Raw genomic sequence first — 13,764 nt, 5'->3', positions numbered from 1 at the left:
CACTGGGCCCCCTCAGATGTGCGTGCTTAGTTCCCTCCCTGTTCACCCATGCCTGTGTGGCCAAACTTGACTCCAACACCATCATTAATTTGCTGACGACACAACAGTGGTAGGCCTGGTCACCGACAATGATGAGACAGCCTGTAGGGAGGAGGTCAGAGACCTGGCAGTGTGGTGCTAGGACAACAACCTCTCCCTCAATGTGAGCAAGACAAAGGAGCTGATCGTGGACTACAGGAAAGGGCGGGCCGAACTGGCCACAATTAACATTGACGGGGCTGTAGTGGAGCGGGTCGAGAGTTTAAAAGTTCCTCGGTGTCCACATCACCAATGAACTATCATGGTCCAAACACACCAAGACAGTCATGAAGAGGGCACGACAACACTTTTTCCCCCTCAGGAGACTGAAAAGATTTGTCATGGGTCCCCCCAGATCCTCAAAAAGTTCTACAGCTGCACCATCGAGAGCATCCTGACCGGTTTCATCACCGCCTGGTGTGGCAACTGCTCGGCATCTGACAGTACAGTGCTACAGAGGGTAGTGCGTACGGCCCAGTACATCACTGGGGCCAAGCTTCCAGGACCTATACACTAGGCAGTGTCAGAGGAAAGCCCAAAAAATTGTCAAAAACTCCAGTCACCCAAGTTATAGACTGTTCTCTCTGCTACTGCTCGGCAAGTGGTACCAGAGCGCCAACTCCAGGACTAAAAGCCTTCTTAACAGCTTCTACCCCCAAGCCATTAAGACTGCTGAACAATGAATCAAATTGCCACCCGGACTATTTACATTGACTCGCTCCACCCCCCCTTTGCACTAACTCCTTTGACTCATCACATACGCTGCTGCTACTGCTTATTATCTAGCCTAGTCACTTTACCCCTACCTATATGTACACTGAACAAAAATATAAACGTAACATGTAAAGTGTTGGTCCCATGTTTCATGAGCTGAAATAAAACATTCCAGAAATGTTCCTTATGCACTAAAAGCTTGTTTCTTTCATTTTGTGCTCAAATTTGTTTACATCCTTGTTAGTGAGCATTTTTCTTTTGCCAAGATAATCCATCCACGTGATACGTGTGGCATATCAAGAAGCTGACTAAACAGCATGATCATTACACAGGTGGACCTTGTGCTGGGGACAATAAAAGGCCACTCTAAAATGCACACAACACCACAGATATCTCAATTTGAGGGAGTGTGCAATTGGCATGCTGACTACAGGAATGTCCACCAGAGCATTGAATGTGAATTTCTCTACCATAAGCCACCTCCAACGTCGTTTTAAAGAATTTGGCAGTACGTCCAACCGGCCTCACAACCGCACACCAAGTGTATGGCGTTGTGTGGGTGAGCGGTTTGTTGATGCAAATGACATGAACAAAGTGCTCCATGATGGCATGGGCAGGCATAAGCTACGGGTAACGAACACAATTGCATTTTATCAATGGCAATTTGAATGCACAAAAATACCGTGATGAGATCCTGAGGCCCATTGCGAGGTCCATTTTTAAAGTATCTATGACTAACAAATGCATATCTGTATTCCCAGTCATGTGAAATCCATAGATTAAGGCCTAATACATTTATTTCAATTGACTGATTTCCTCATATGAACTGTAACTCAGTAAAATCTATGAAATTGTTGCATGTTGTGTTTTATATTTTTGTTCAGTATACATACTGTATCTACCTGAATTACCTTGTAACCCTGCACATCAATTCAGACCCCTTGACCTTTTCCACATTTTGTTACGTTACAAAATTGTTCTCAATCTACACACAATACCCTATAATGACAAAGGAAAAACAGGTTTTTAGAAATGTTAGCAAATTTATTAAAAATAAAATACAGATTTACCTAAGTATTCAGACCCTTTGCTATGAGACTCAAAATTGAGCTCAGGTGCATCCTGTTTCCATTGATCATCCTTGAGATGTTTCTACAACTTGATTGGAGTCCACCTATGGTAAATTCAATTGATTGGACATGATTTGGAAAGGCACACCTGTCTATATAAGGCCCCACAGTTTACAGTGCATGTCAGTGCAAAAACCAAGCCATGAAGTCGAAGGAATTGTCCATAGAGCTCCAAGACAGTATTGTGTCAAGGCACAGATCTGGGGAAGAGTACCAAAAACGTTCTGCACTGAAGGTCCCCAAGAACACCGTGGCCTCCATCATTCTTATTTGGAAGAAGTTCGGAACCACCAAGACTCTTCCTAGAGCTCAGTTTGGCCGGGCAGAGCTGGCTGCCCGGCCAAACTGAGCAATAGGGGTAGAAGGGCCTTGGTCAGGGAGGTGACCAAGAACCCGATGGTCACTCTGACAGAGCTCCAGAGTTCCTTTGTGGAGATGGGAGAACCTTCCAGAAGGACAACCATCTCTGCAGCACTCCACCAATCAGGCCTTTATGGTAGAGTGGCCAGATGGATGCCACTCCTCAGCAAAAGGCACATGACAGACCGCTTGGAGTTTGCCAAAAGGCACCTAAAGACTCCCAGACCATTTGAAACAAGATTCTCTGGTCTGATGAAACCAAGCTTGAACTCTTTGGCTTGAATGCCAAGTGTCACGTCTGGAGGAAACCTGGCACCATCCCTACGGGGAAGCATGGTGGTGGCAGCATCATGCTCTGGGGGTGTTTTACAGCGTCAGGGACTGACAGACTAGTCAGGATTGAGGGAAAGATGAATGGAGCAAAGTACAGGGATCCTTGATAAAAACCTGCTCCAGAGCGCTTAGGACCTCAGACTGGGGCGAAGGTTTACCTTCCAACAGGACAACGACCCTTACCACACCGCCAAGACAACGTAGCAGTGGCTTCGGGACAAGTCTCTGAATGTCCTTGAGTGGCCCAGCCAGAGCCCGGACTTGAACCCGATCGAACATCTCTGGAGAGACCTGAAAATAGCTGTGCAGCTACACTCCCCATCCAACCTGACAGAGCATGAGAGGATCTGTAAAGGAGAATGCTAGAAACTCCCCAAATACAGGTGTGCCAAGATTTTTAGCTTCATACCCAAGAAGACTCGAGGCTGTAATCGCTGCCAAAGGTGCTTCAACAAATTACTGAGAAAATTGTCTGAATACTTATGTAAATGTGATGTATCCGTTTCTTCTTTGTCGTCATTATGGGGTATTGTGTGTAAATTGATGTACTGTATATAGCCAAGTTATCGTTAGTCATTGTGTATTTATTCCTCTTATTATTATTATTATTATTATTATTATTATTATTATTATTATTAATTTATTTTTCTCCTTGCATTGTTGGGAAGGGCCCGTTAGTAAACATTTCACTGTTAGTCTACACCATTGGTTATGAAGCATGTGGCAAATACAATTTGATTTACTCTACTCTTGTATCCTGTCTTCGTACCAGGTAACACCCATAGTGCCTAATCTAAATCTCATTTAGGGCCAGGAGTTTTCCCTGACCTGGACCTATATCATACAGCATCTTTCTGTGGCGAGATAAAGCTGCTATCTGAACTCGTCCCGGCTTAGCTGACATGGTCTCTCGCTCTCTACCTCGCTCTCTGCCTCACTCTCTCTGTGTGTGTCAGGTCTGCTGGTAGCCTACTGTCACAGGTTTGACATCCTCATGCAGTCCTCACGGTTCTATTTCCTGGCCTGCACTATCGGTAAGACCAACACATTTTGATTTGCATAATCTTTTTGATAGTCAATTCGACTTTGTTTGTAGTCTATAACAGACAATATTTGCTCCAACCAAGTAGTAACACACCTGATTCACGCATCCCCTACCTCTTTCACCCACTCCCTTGCTCCCGCTCTCCAGGTTATGGTATCGGGCTGCTCATCACCTTTGTAGCTCTGGCCCTGATGCAGATGGGTCAGCCAGCCCTGTTGTACCTGGTGCCTTGCACCCTCCTCTCCAGCCTCGCGGTGGCGCTGTGGCGCAAAGAGCTGCCCTTATTCTGGACAGGAAGTGGATTTGTGGTGATTACCAGTTTGATATGAGTGTCGCCGCCGCGAACGGAAAGAAGCATGTCTAGTGTTATGTACCAAACTTTAAATTCTAGGTTTACTGTTGAGTACCGTAGCCCTGAAAACTAGATATCGGTTTCTTTGTTCCCCCTGTCCTGCCCTCTCAACCCATACTGTCTTTTTACTGTGGGTTCTTTGCTATAGTCGGCTGCTGAGGGCTTCAGTGTCCATGAATGTCGCTGCCGATATCTGATCTGGGCTTGCCTTTATTCTTTACTACTATAATTATAGTCCTCTGCTGCTAGATACCAGTCAGATTGTCTTACAGTAGATTGTAATGCTGTGGTGTTAGAAAAGACACTATGCGTTATAGGGTTTTGGGTCATTAAACACCATTTGGTAGGTAGTTGACAACACATAGTATCTGGCGGTGACAAGGGAGTGTACTGTACTTTGTATCTCACCCCTTTTCTCTGAACTGCAAATTGTGAACATGTTTCTAGAAGCTACTGGGTTTTGTATCACAAGGTGCTCTTAAGGCTCTTGCTTTCCTGTTAATGTTTCCTCCCCCTTTGTGTGTCAGATCTATTGCTCAATGTACAGCCATACCTCTGCTAACAAGCTGCCCCACTATCTGTGGTCAGGGAGAGAAACGGAGACACACAGAGAGCATGGGCTCCTGAGTTCTTCTGCAAAAACATAGAATTAGAGTTGGATAAATGTAGATCAAAGTAAAACAAAAATTTTCAAGGACTTATTATAGGATACTAACATCAAAACCTTTATTACAATTCACAATTCCATACCTAAAACCTTGATTTTTGATAAAATTACCTGAATGGACTATTACCACCAAGGACTATCAAGAAAACAAACTTCTAACAAACCAAAACCTTCAGAAGAAACACAGCGGAACCTGGAAATACCATCCACCACACAACTGAGTGAATAATGTTCAGTCTGAACCTCCTTTCTGAAACCAAACAGTAAATTACTGTCTCTAGGTAATTTTGTTATATAAAGCTTAATAATTAAGGCTATCAAGCTGCTAGGAAAGAATCTGACTGAAATTAGCACTGAAGTGTAAAGTGAGAGATGTGAACTCTTGGCCTAACAATGGCAGGAGAGTTTCACAGCCCCCCCCCCCAAATGTAGAGGCCTTTGAAGCCCCCTCCATCTGTGCAGAGAAAACAAACGTCTCTCACCTACTCCCATTGCCTGCTGCACTGCTGCTTGGATTCCACCTGGTGATCTGTTTGCTGTCTCCCTGGTTGTCTCCCCCTGTCTGGTACAGGTACCCCGCCACACTCCCCCTTCTCTCCCGAGCTTTCGATCGCCTCCAGCACACATGGACTGTTGGGGCAAGTGACTCTGAACTTACAATGGCTAGACCCAAGTTATATTTTTCTCTTGTGCTTTATGATGTTTGTCTCAAGACTCCTGTGTGCTTTGTTGACTATGAACTTGCTTGTTTACCCAGTCTGTGTGTTCCCACACTTGGGACTCTGACTCTCTATTGCAGGGCTGTCCAACCCTGTTCCTGGAGAGCTACCATCCTGTAGATTTTCGCTCCAACCCTAATCTAGCACACCTGACTCTAATAATTAGCTGGTTGATAAGCTGAATCAGGTTAGTTACAACTGGGGTTGAAAACCTACAGGAGGGTAGCTCTCCAGGAACAGGTTTGGACAGCCCTGCTCCATTGGTCACACAGACTTTTGGCCTCCCATCCTATTCTAACCACCTCTCGCCGGCTTTGTATTCATGTTACCTGATGAAATTGCTGTACAATATGATCTTGTTGCCATCTAATGAACATTCAAATGTCCTAAGTCAACACTGCAGAGCTCTCCCTGTCCTCAGCCGTGCTCTAATTGTTTTACTGCTGGGTTTTTTTCTGGAAATGTGCATGTACACCCTGGCCCCTCTACTGTTGCTAGCCTCAATTCTGACTTGTGCTCTGCTTCACTGATTTCTGCTCTCGGAAAAGCCTGGATTTTCTGCACGTTAACACTAGAAGCTTTTTACCGAAAATTGATCAATTGAAAGTGTGGGTTCACTGCTGCAATCCAGATGTGTTGGTCATTACTGCGACGTGATTAAGGATGAGTGTTTTGAACACTAATGTTAACCTTTTTCGGCAATACAGATTTTCCAAAGGTGTTGGAGTGGCAATCTTTACGAAGGATCACCTTTAGTGCTCGGTTGTCTCCACCAAGTCGATCCCCAAACAATTTAATTTGCTGGTTTTAGACGTTAAGCTTTCAAATAGCTCTTTGTTGACTGTTGCTGGGTGTTATCGTCCTTCATCAGCACCGGCCTGTAACCTACCTGCCCTAAGCTCTCTCCTGGCCCCTTACACTAAGTCTGAATTTGTCCTGCTAGGTGACCTAAACTGGGCTGTGCTTAAACCACCTGACCAAGTCCTAAAGCAATGGGACTCCCTAAATCTTCCTCAGATTATTACCAATCCTACAAGCTATGACTCCAAACACCCAGAAAAGGCTACTCTCCTTGATGTTATCCTTATAAATAATCATGATAGGTATCAGTCTGGTGTTTTCTGTAATGACCTTAGTGATCACTGCTTTACAGCCTGTGTTCTTAATGGCTGCTCAGTGAAACGACCTGTCCTGATTTTTCATAGACGCTTGCTAAAAAACTTTAATGAGCAAGCCTTCCTTCATGAGCTGGCCTCTGTAAATTGGTATAGAATCAGCTTGATCCCCTCTGTCGAAGACGCTTGGATTTGTTTTTATTTTCAGGGGTATCGTTAACAAATATGCGCCCATAAAGAAGATGAGAATTCAGCCCCTGGTTCGACCGTGGTCTGGTAGTTACACCTGGTAGTTACACACACACCTCAAGAATGCCATTTGGCAAATCGTTCGGCCCACGCATACTCAGGCTGACTGGCTCTCGTTCAGGCAAACTAGAAAAGTGCATTCAGGCTATCCGGAAGGCCAAAGTTAGTTACTTTAAGGAGCAGTTCTCTCTACGGGTCTAACCACAAGAAGTTCTGGAAAACGGTTAAAGACCTGGAGAATAAACCCTCCTCACAGCTGCCCATGTCCCTTAATGTTGACGATGTGGTTGTTACAGACAAGGAGCACATGGCTGAGCTCTCATCGCCACTTCATTAAGTCAGGATTCCTATTTGACTCTGCCATGCCTCCTTGCCCATCCAACATTTCCTCATCTCCCACCCCTTCTAATGTGACTATCCCCGATGCTCCTCCCTCTTTCCCCTGCCCCGCTACAAAGTTTCTCCCTGCAGGCGGGGTGCTAAAGGAGGTCCTTAAACTTGACCCCAAAAAAACATCTGGTTCAGATGGTTTAGACCCTTTCTTCTTTAAGGTTGCTTCCCCTATCACCGCCAAGCCTATCTCAGACCTTTTTTAACCTGTCTCTCGTCTCTGGGGAGGTTCCCATTGCTTGGAAGGCAGCCACGGCGTGTACTTTATTTAAAGGGGAGATCAAGCTCATCCTAACTGTTATAGGGCTATTTCTATTTTGCCCTGTTTATCAAGTGTTGGAAAAACTTCTCAATAATCAACTGACTGGCTTTCTTGATATCTAGAATATTCTCTCGGGTATGCAATCTGATTTCCGTATAGATGTGTCACTGCAACCTTATAGGTCCTCAATGATGTCACCATTGCCCTTGATTCTAAGCAATGTTGTGCTGATATTTTGATTGACTTGGCCAAAGCTTTTGATACGGTAGACCATTCCATTCTTGTGGGCCAGCTAAAGAGTATTGGTGTCTCTGAGGAGTCTTTGGCATGGTTTGCTAACTACCTCAGAGTGCAGTGTATAAAGTCTGAACATCTGCTGTCTCAGACACTGCCTGTCACCAGGGGAGTACCCCAAGGCTTGATCCTAGGTCCCACACTCTTCTCAATTTACATCAACAACCTAGCTCAAGCAGTAGGAAACTCTCTCATCCATTTATATGCAGATAGTTTTATACTCAGCTGGCCCCTCCCTGGATTTTGTGTTAAACGCTCCACAACACAGCTTTCTTATTGTCCAACAAGCTTTCTCTGCCCTTAACCTTGTTCTGAACACCTCCAAAACAAAAGTCATGTGGTTTGGTAAGAAGAATGCCCTCCTCCCACAGGTGTTATTACTACCGCTGAGGGTTTAGAGCTTGAGGTAGTCATGTCATACAAGTACTTGGGAGTATGGCTAGACGGTACACTGTCCTTCTCAAAACATATCAAAGATGTAGGCTAAGGTTAAATCTAGACTTGGTTGCCTCTATCGTAATCTCTCCTCTTTTACCACAGCTGCCAAACTAACCATGATTCAGATGACCATCGTACCCATGCTAGATTATGGCGACATCATTTATAGATCGGCAGGGAAGAGTGCTCTCGAGATGTTCTTTACCATTCGGCCATCAGATTTGCCACCAATGCTCCTTATAGGACACATCACTTCACTCTATACTTCTCTGTAAACTGGTCATCTCTGTATACCTGTTGCAAGACCCACTGGTTGATGCTTATTTATAAAACCCTCTTAGGCCTAATTCCCCCCATCTGAGATATCTACTGCAGCCCTCATCCTCCACATACAACATCTATTCTGCCAGTCACATTCTGTTAAAGGCCCCCTAAGCACACACATCCTTGGGTCGCTCCTCTTTTCAGTTTGCTGCAGCTAGCGACTTTTATCTCCATCTCTTCATTCGAAGACTCAATCATAGACACTCTTACTGACAGTTGTGGCTGCTTCGCGTGAGATATTGTCTCTACCTTCTTGCCCTTTGTGCTGTTGTCTGTGCCAAATGTTTGTACCATGTTTTGTGCTGCTACCATGTTGTCATGTTGTGTTGCTGCCATGCTATGTTGTCGTCTTAGGTCTCTCTTTATGTAGTGCTGTGTGTTTTGTCCTATATATTTTTAATCCCAGCCCCCGTCTCCGCAAGATGCCCTTTGCCTTCTGGTATGTCGTCATTGTAAATAGGAACAAATTCTTAACTGACTTGCCTTGTTAAATAACTAAAAAATGTGTGTTTAAAGATGTCTCCTCTCTAACACCCAGGAAGCTCCGATTCCAAACTCCCATTAGAGAGCTCTGCAAACGTTGTCAAAATACGATCGTTACTCACCAAATATGGAGTTTCTCTGAGCAATCTTCATTTACTCCCATTACGGCCAGCATGTCCGTCTAAAAAAATATACAAGAACCCGAAAAAAATTATCTTCAGTACCTTCAATGTATTCTGCTGTTGTAGACTTCCGACCTGTGCATTGCAGTAATGAGTGATTGCAGGTGCCAAATAGGCATTTTTTTTGGTTGCTTGTACATTTTTATTTAGACCTTTTTTGGAAGTACATACTGGCCGTAACAGAAGTAAATGAAGATAGTTTCTCAACGAAACTCCATATTTGGTGAGGAACAAACTCTTGCGGAGCTGTCTAATCGGAGTTTGAATCAGAGGTTCCTGGGCGTTAGAGACACCTACTCATCGTCAAAATCTTTAATGCACAGATACTAGAGCACTAACAAGCTTGCTATAGTAGCACACTCCTCCAGTCAGTGGGTTGCTGTGATAATAGAAATACAATGAAGGTTTTATTTAGTCCATTGATCTAGAATTGACTTGTTGACAGAGGAATGGCAGTATGTTTTGGTATTCTGCATAAACTGTCTTGTGTGCTTATTGTCTCAGACTAGCTCCACAGTGGTCTGATATCTCTCCTCTGTTTGTCCCTATCAGCCTCCCATAGTTCTGCAACCAATCAACTGTACGCAAACCCCAGGACCACCCATAGAGGAGCCCCTCACCAATCCTGAACTACAAGGTCCTGAAGCAGAGTGAGGACCCTCTTCCTCCCCCACTTCAGGACACACCCCCTCCAGATGCCAGCAAATCAGAATAAAGGATTTCTAGGATGCCAATTTCTTATTCATTTAGTTTCTATAGTTTTTTTAGTTTTTTTTACAAAGGTTCTCAATGGAACTTTATACATTCGTAACGGACAGAAATTCTGAACATTTCAGTGCACTTGGTGTGTAAAGAGGAAGGGAGGATGGATGAAAGGGAAGAATGGATGAGCGGGACGGAAAGAGGGAACCCAACCTACAGTGGCTGTTCTTCATAGCCTTGGGGCGGCAGGATCAGCCATGGGAGTCCTGGTAAATGAGCCAGACCTAACCCAGGCTAAAAAACACTAAGCCAGGCTGAGGCAGGGAAAGAGCACAATATAGCTTCGACCTACGCTGACCTAGTCCCTCGTTACCATTGTCGTAGAAATTCTAACGAAAAGGAAGAGACCTGATTCTTCAAACAACTTAATTATAAGATTTGCAAAAACGGAGCGGTTAAGTCACTCAATTGTGCAGATTTTGGAGCCCAACGAACAGTTGGGTCTCAGCTTTTATATGAAAGTACAACCTCTTGGTATATGTGGCAGTTAGTAGATGTATTTACAGGGGCGGGGAACAGTGTGTAAAAGGCAATTAGTTTGTCTGTGCAGATTAAGATAGACGGTTAAGCCCTCGTGATAACGGCATTTGCCACAGCTCACACTATATGTGCTCATTTCTGAAAGTTTCCACACAGCTGAGTTCTGGCAGATAGATAAAATGTGATGTCGCATGCTGCGTTTGCACCCAAACGGCTCTTAGCTGTCGACAAGATTGTATCAGGGAAAAAAACACTAGCATATAACAATAGACAATTCTCTAAGTAAAAAGTATGTCTAATTTTCTCACCACACCATACACTATGCCAAAGTCTTGTTCCCTTCTCAGCTATTCCAATCAGACATGAGGTAGGTTGGAAATAAAGGTTTACACTAACCAACACCCCTGGCCCTTCCCACATGAGTTAGACCCCCGTGACTGAAATTGAGTCACACCACTATAGATGGCCTACTCTGCCCTGTTCAACCCCATATGATGTGGTAGCCGATTATGTTCATGCATCTCCCATGTAGTCAGCTTGAATCGCATCCAATACACATGACCTGCCCTGCTCAACTCCCTACCCTCGACACCATCCTGTTCAGTTTGTCTCCCCCACCAATTCTATGCAGAAAAGCATTCAACAATTTTTACATTTTACTCTTTATTTAACCAGGTGAGTCCCATTGAATCTCTTTTTTTTAATGGAGGCCTGGCAGCCATTATAATCTACACTACTAGAAGGTCAATATGGGCATTCTAAATTACACCCTGTTCCCTAAATAGGGCCCTGGTCAAAAGCCATGAAGAACGAAAGAGCCACACTACGGCCTGTCCTCTATACATCAAAGATGACTGAAGTATCAGACATACCCTTTTTCATGTGGTGCTATCATGGATTCTCAACCAGCCAAAGGTATAGGATAATAATGATTTTTGATTTAGGGCATAAAGGGACACTTTCCTAGTGTACTAAAAAGCAAGCTTTGTGGAGAATCTTCATGTAAAGTGTTTATAAATCCAGAATAACACTTAATCTGTGTCTGGGAAATCTTCCCAAAATATATATATATTTTTTTTATCTTACCTTTGCTTGCTATAGGTTTGGTTTGATCCAGGCTGTCTTTTATATACATTTAAGGTTGCAACAATTAATGTTGTCCCCACTCTTTTTCCAGTAGATGTTGTGGTTCCACTTTATATTAGGTGTAAACCCATGTACTGTATGTGTTTAATTACATTGTAGGCAGCTAGGAAAACATTCTTACATAGTACTTACAACTTAAATTGTTTACCTAATTCATTACACGAACTACTTACCAGTACGTAACTACCATATAAACACATGGGTTATAAGGAGACTTAGGGCTCGATTCAATTCATATCACAAGTTCAGCGCTATAGCACAATTGAAATTGAAAGGCAACATTCTCGCTGCATTCATGGTAAACGCTGTATATAATGGCTCAATCTGAAATTACCTTTATTTCAAGTGCGCAATAGTGCTGAACTTCAGCAATACGGATTGAATCAAACCCCCTAGATTGATCGATTTGGTTATAATATTCAATATTGTCTTAAATGGGTTTTGGCCTTACTTGTATCCATGGTTACAATTTGAATGTCTCTGTGCATATTGCTTTATGAAGACAGAGTACTGTGTTCATGCTGTGTTAGTTTGTTTCTTAATTAAACTACGATAAGTGATCATTTTATCATTTTGATGTTGTTTGGTGGGTGTCTCATAATAATTACCAACCGTCTCAATTCTCTAGTGACTTACTCGATACATTTGCACAATATTTTTGTCTGGATCCCAAATGGTACCCTAGTTCCTATACAGTCCACTACTTTTGACCATGGTCTAAACTGGCGGGCTGCATGTCCCCCCCTTTTGTAGGCCCTCGGACAAATAAAAAAATACGATTTTTTTGTAACTCAGTCGGGGTCTCAACTGATAGTTAGAATAATACAATACACAAGGACCAAATTAAAAAATGTGGTTGCGAATCAGCAGTCACTCAATTGGCCCATGTCAGCTAAATCTTTAAGACTGGTACATTAGTTTAGCGGCCAGCTATCTAAACTTATCGTAAGCATGGTCTAATTACCGACAGGGTGGAGCCATTGATCATCAGTTATATTAACTGCAAACATGGGGCCTCCTGAGTGGTGCTGCGGTCGAAGGCACTGCATCGCAGTGCTTGAGGTGTCACTACAGACCCGGGTTCGATCCCAGGCTGTGTCACAACCGGCCGTGACCTGGAGTCCCATAGGGCGGTGCACAATTGGCCCAGCGTCGTCCAGGTTTGGGTATGTTTGGCCGGGGGTCTTTACTTGGCTCATAGCGCTCTAGCGAATCCTTGTGGCGGGCCGGGCACCTGCAGGCTGACGTCGGTAGTCAGTTGAACGGTGTTTCCGACACATTGGTGCGGCTGGCTTCCGGGTTAAGCGGGTGGGTGTTAAGAAGCGCGGTTAGGTGGGTCATGTTTCGGAGGACGCATGACTCGACGTTCGCCTCTCCCAACCCCTTTGGGGAGTTGAAGCAATGAAACAAGATCGTAATTGGATATCACGAAAATGGGGAGAAAAATTCAATAAAAAAGCGAACTTTTGCCTACATCCTATGGCAAAATGTGCAGAATTCCAGGAAAGGAACGTTAAAACGTAAATTCTTTTTGCTGTCACGAGGGTGGGTTACTAAAATGTTTTGGTCGCAGTGTGTGTTGGGGGTGTACGCAAGCACAGCAGCCCTAAACAAAGAGTTGCAGTCAGTTTTACCTTAGATTGTATAATGTCATGGTCAAAACATATTGATTCAAGAGTTGTGAAGATGGGGAGAGGTCTGTCTGTCTTTTTTTGACAACACACACAAAGCAAGTCCTGCAGGCTCAAGTTTTATCTTAACTTGATTATTGTCCAGTCATATGGTCAAGTGCTGCAAAGAAGGCCCTAGTTAAGCTGCAGCTGGCCCAGAACAGAGCAGCACATTTTGCTCTTAATTGTAATTAGAGGGTTAATATCAATAATATGTATGCCAGTCTCTCTTGGCTAAGAGTTGAGGAAAGACTGACTGCATCAATTCTTGTTTTTATAAGAAACATGAATGTGTTAAATTCCAGATTGTTTGCATAGTCAACTTACACACACACTTACCCCACCAGTGGTCTTTTCACAGTCCCCAGGTTCAGAACAAATTCAAGGAAACGTACAGTATTATACAGAGCCATGATTGCATGGAACTCACTTCCATCTCATATAGCGCAAGTGAGCAACAAACTTGGTTTAAAAAAACAAAAGCAACACCTCACAACGCCTCTCCATGTGACCTTTCTGTGTATGTACTGACATGAAATGTGTAACTGATAGATGCAAACAAACATGTTAA

General features: G+C 43.7%; 1 protein-coding gene across 6 annotated transcripts in view; it reads left to right on the top strand.

Moving 5' to 3' along the window:
* LOC106600469 (signal peptide peptidase-like 2B) overlaps positions 1–12,086 on the top strand; it is a 60,100-nt gene extending 48,014 nt beyond the window's left edge. For 2 of the 6 annotated variants that reach the window (XM_045714853.2, XM_082973512.1), the window contains exons 13-16: positions 3,572–3,649; positions 3,808–3,968; positions 5,251–5,317; positions 9,688–12,086. In XM_045714853.2, the coding sequence (XP_045570809.1) occupies positions 3,572–3,649; positions 3,808–3,968; positions 5,251–5,317; positions 9,688–9,764 (383 nt within the window). In that variant the 3' untranslated portion in view covers positions 9,765–12,086. The remainder of the gene's footprint in view (positions 1–3,571; positions 3,650–3,807; positions 3,969–5,250; positions 5,318–9,687) is intronic. The other 4 variants (XM_045714854.2, XM_082973513.1, XM_082973514.1 and 1 more) reach the window with 3 other exon arrangements.
* The last annotated feature ends 1,678 nt before the right edge of the window (positions 12,087–13,764 follow it).

Source organism: Salmo salar, chromosome 03 (assembly GCF_965601325.2).
Source record: "Salmo salar chromosome 03, fSalSal1, whole genome shotgun sequence".
NCBI classification, from domain to species: Eukaryota; Metazoa; Chordata; class Actinopteri; order Salmoniformes; family Salmonidae; genus Salmo; species Salmo salar.
This window is presented reverse-complemented; position numbering and strand designations above follow the sequence as displayed.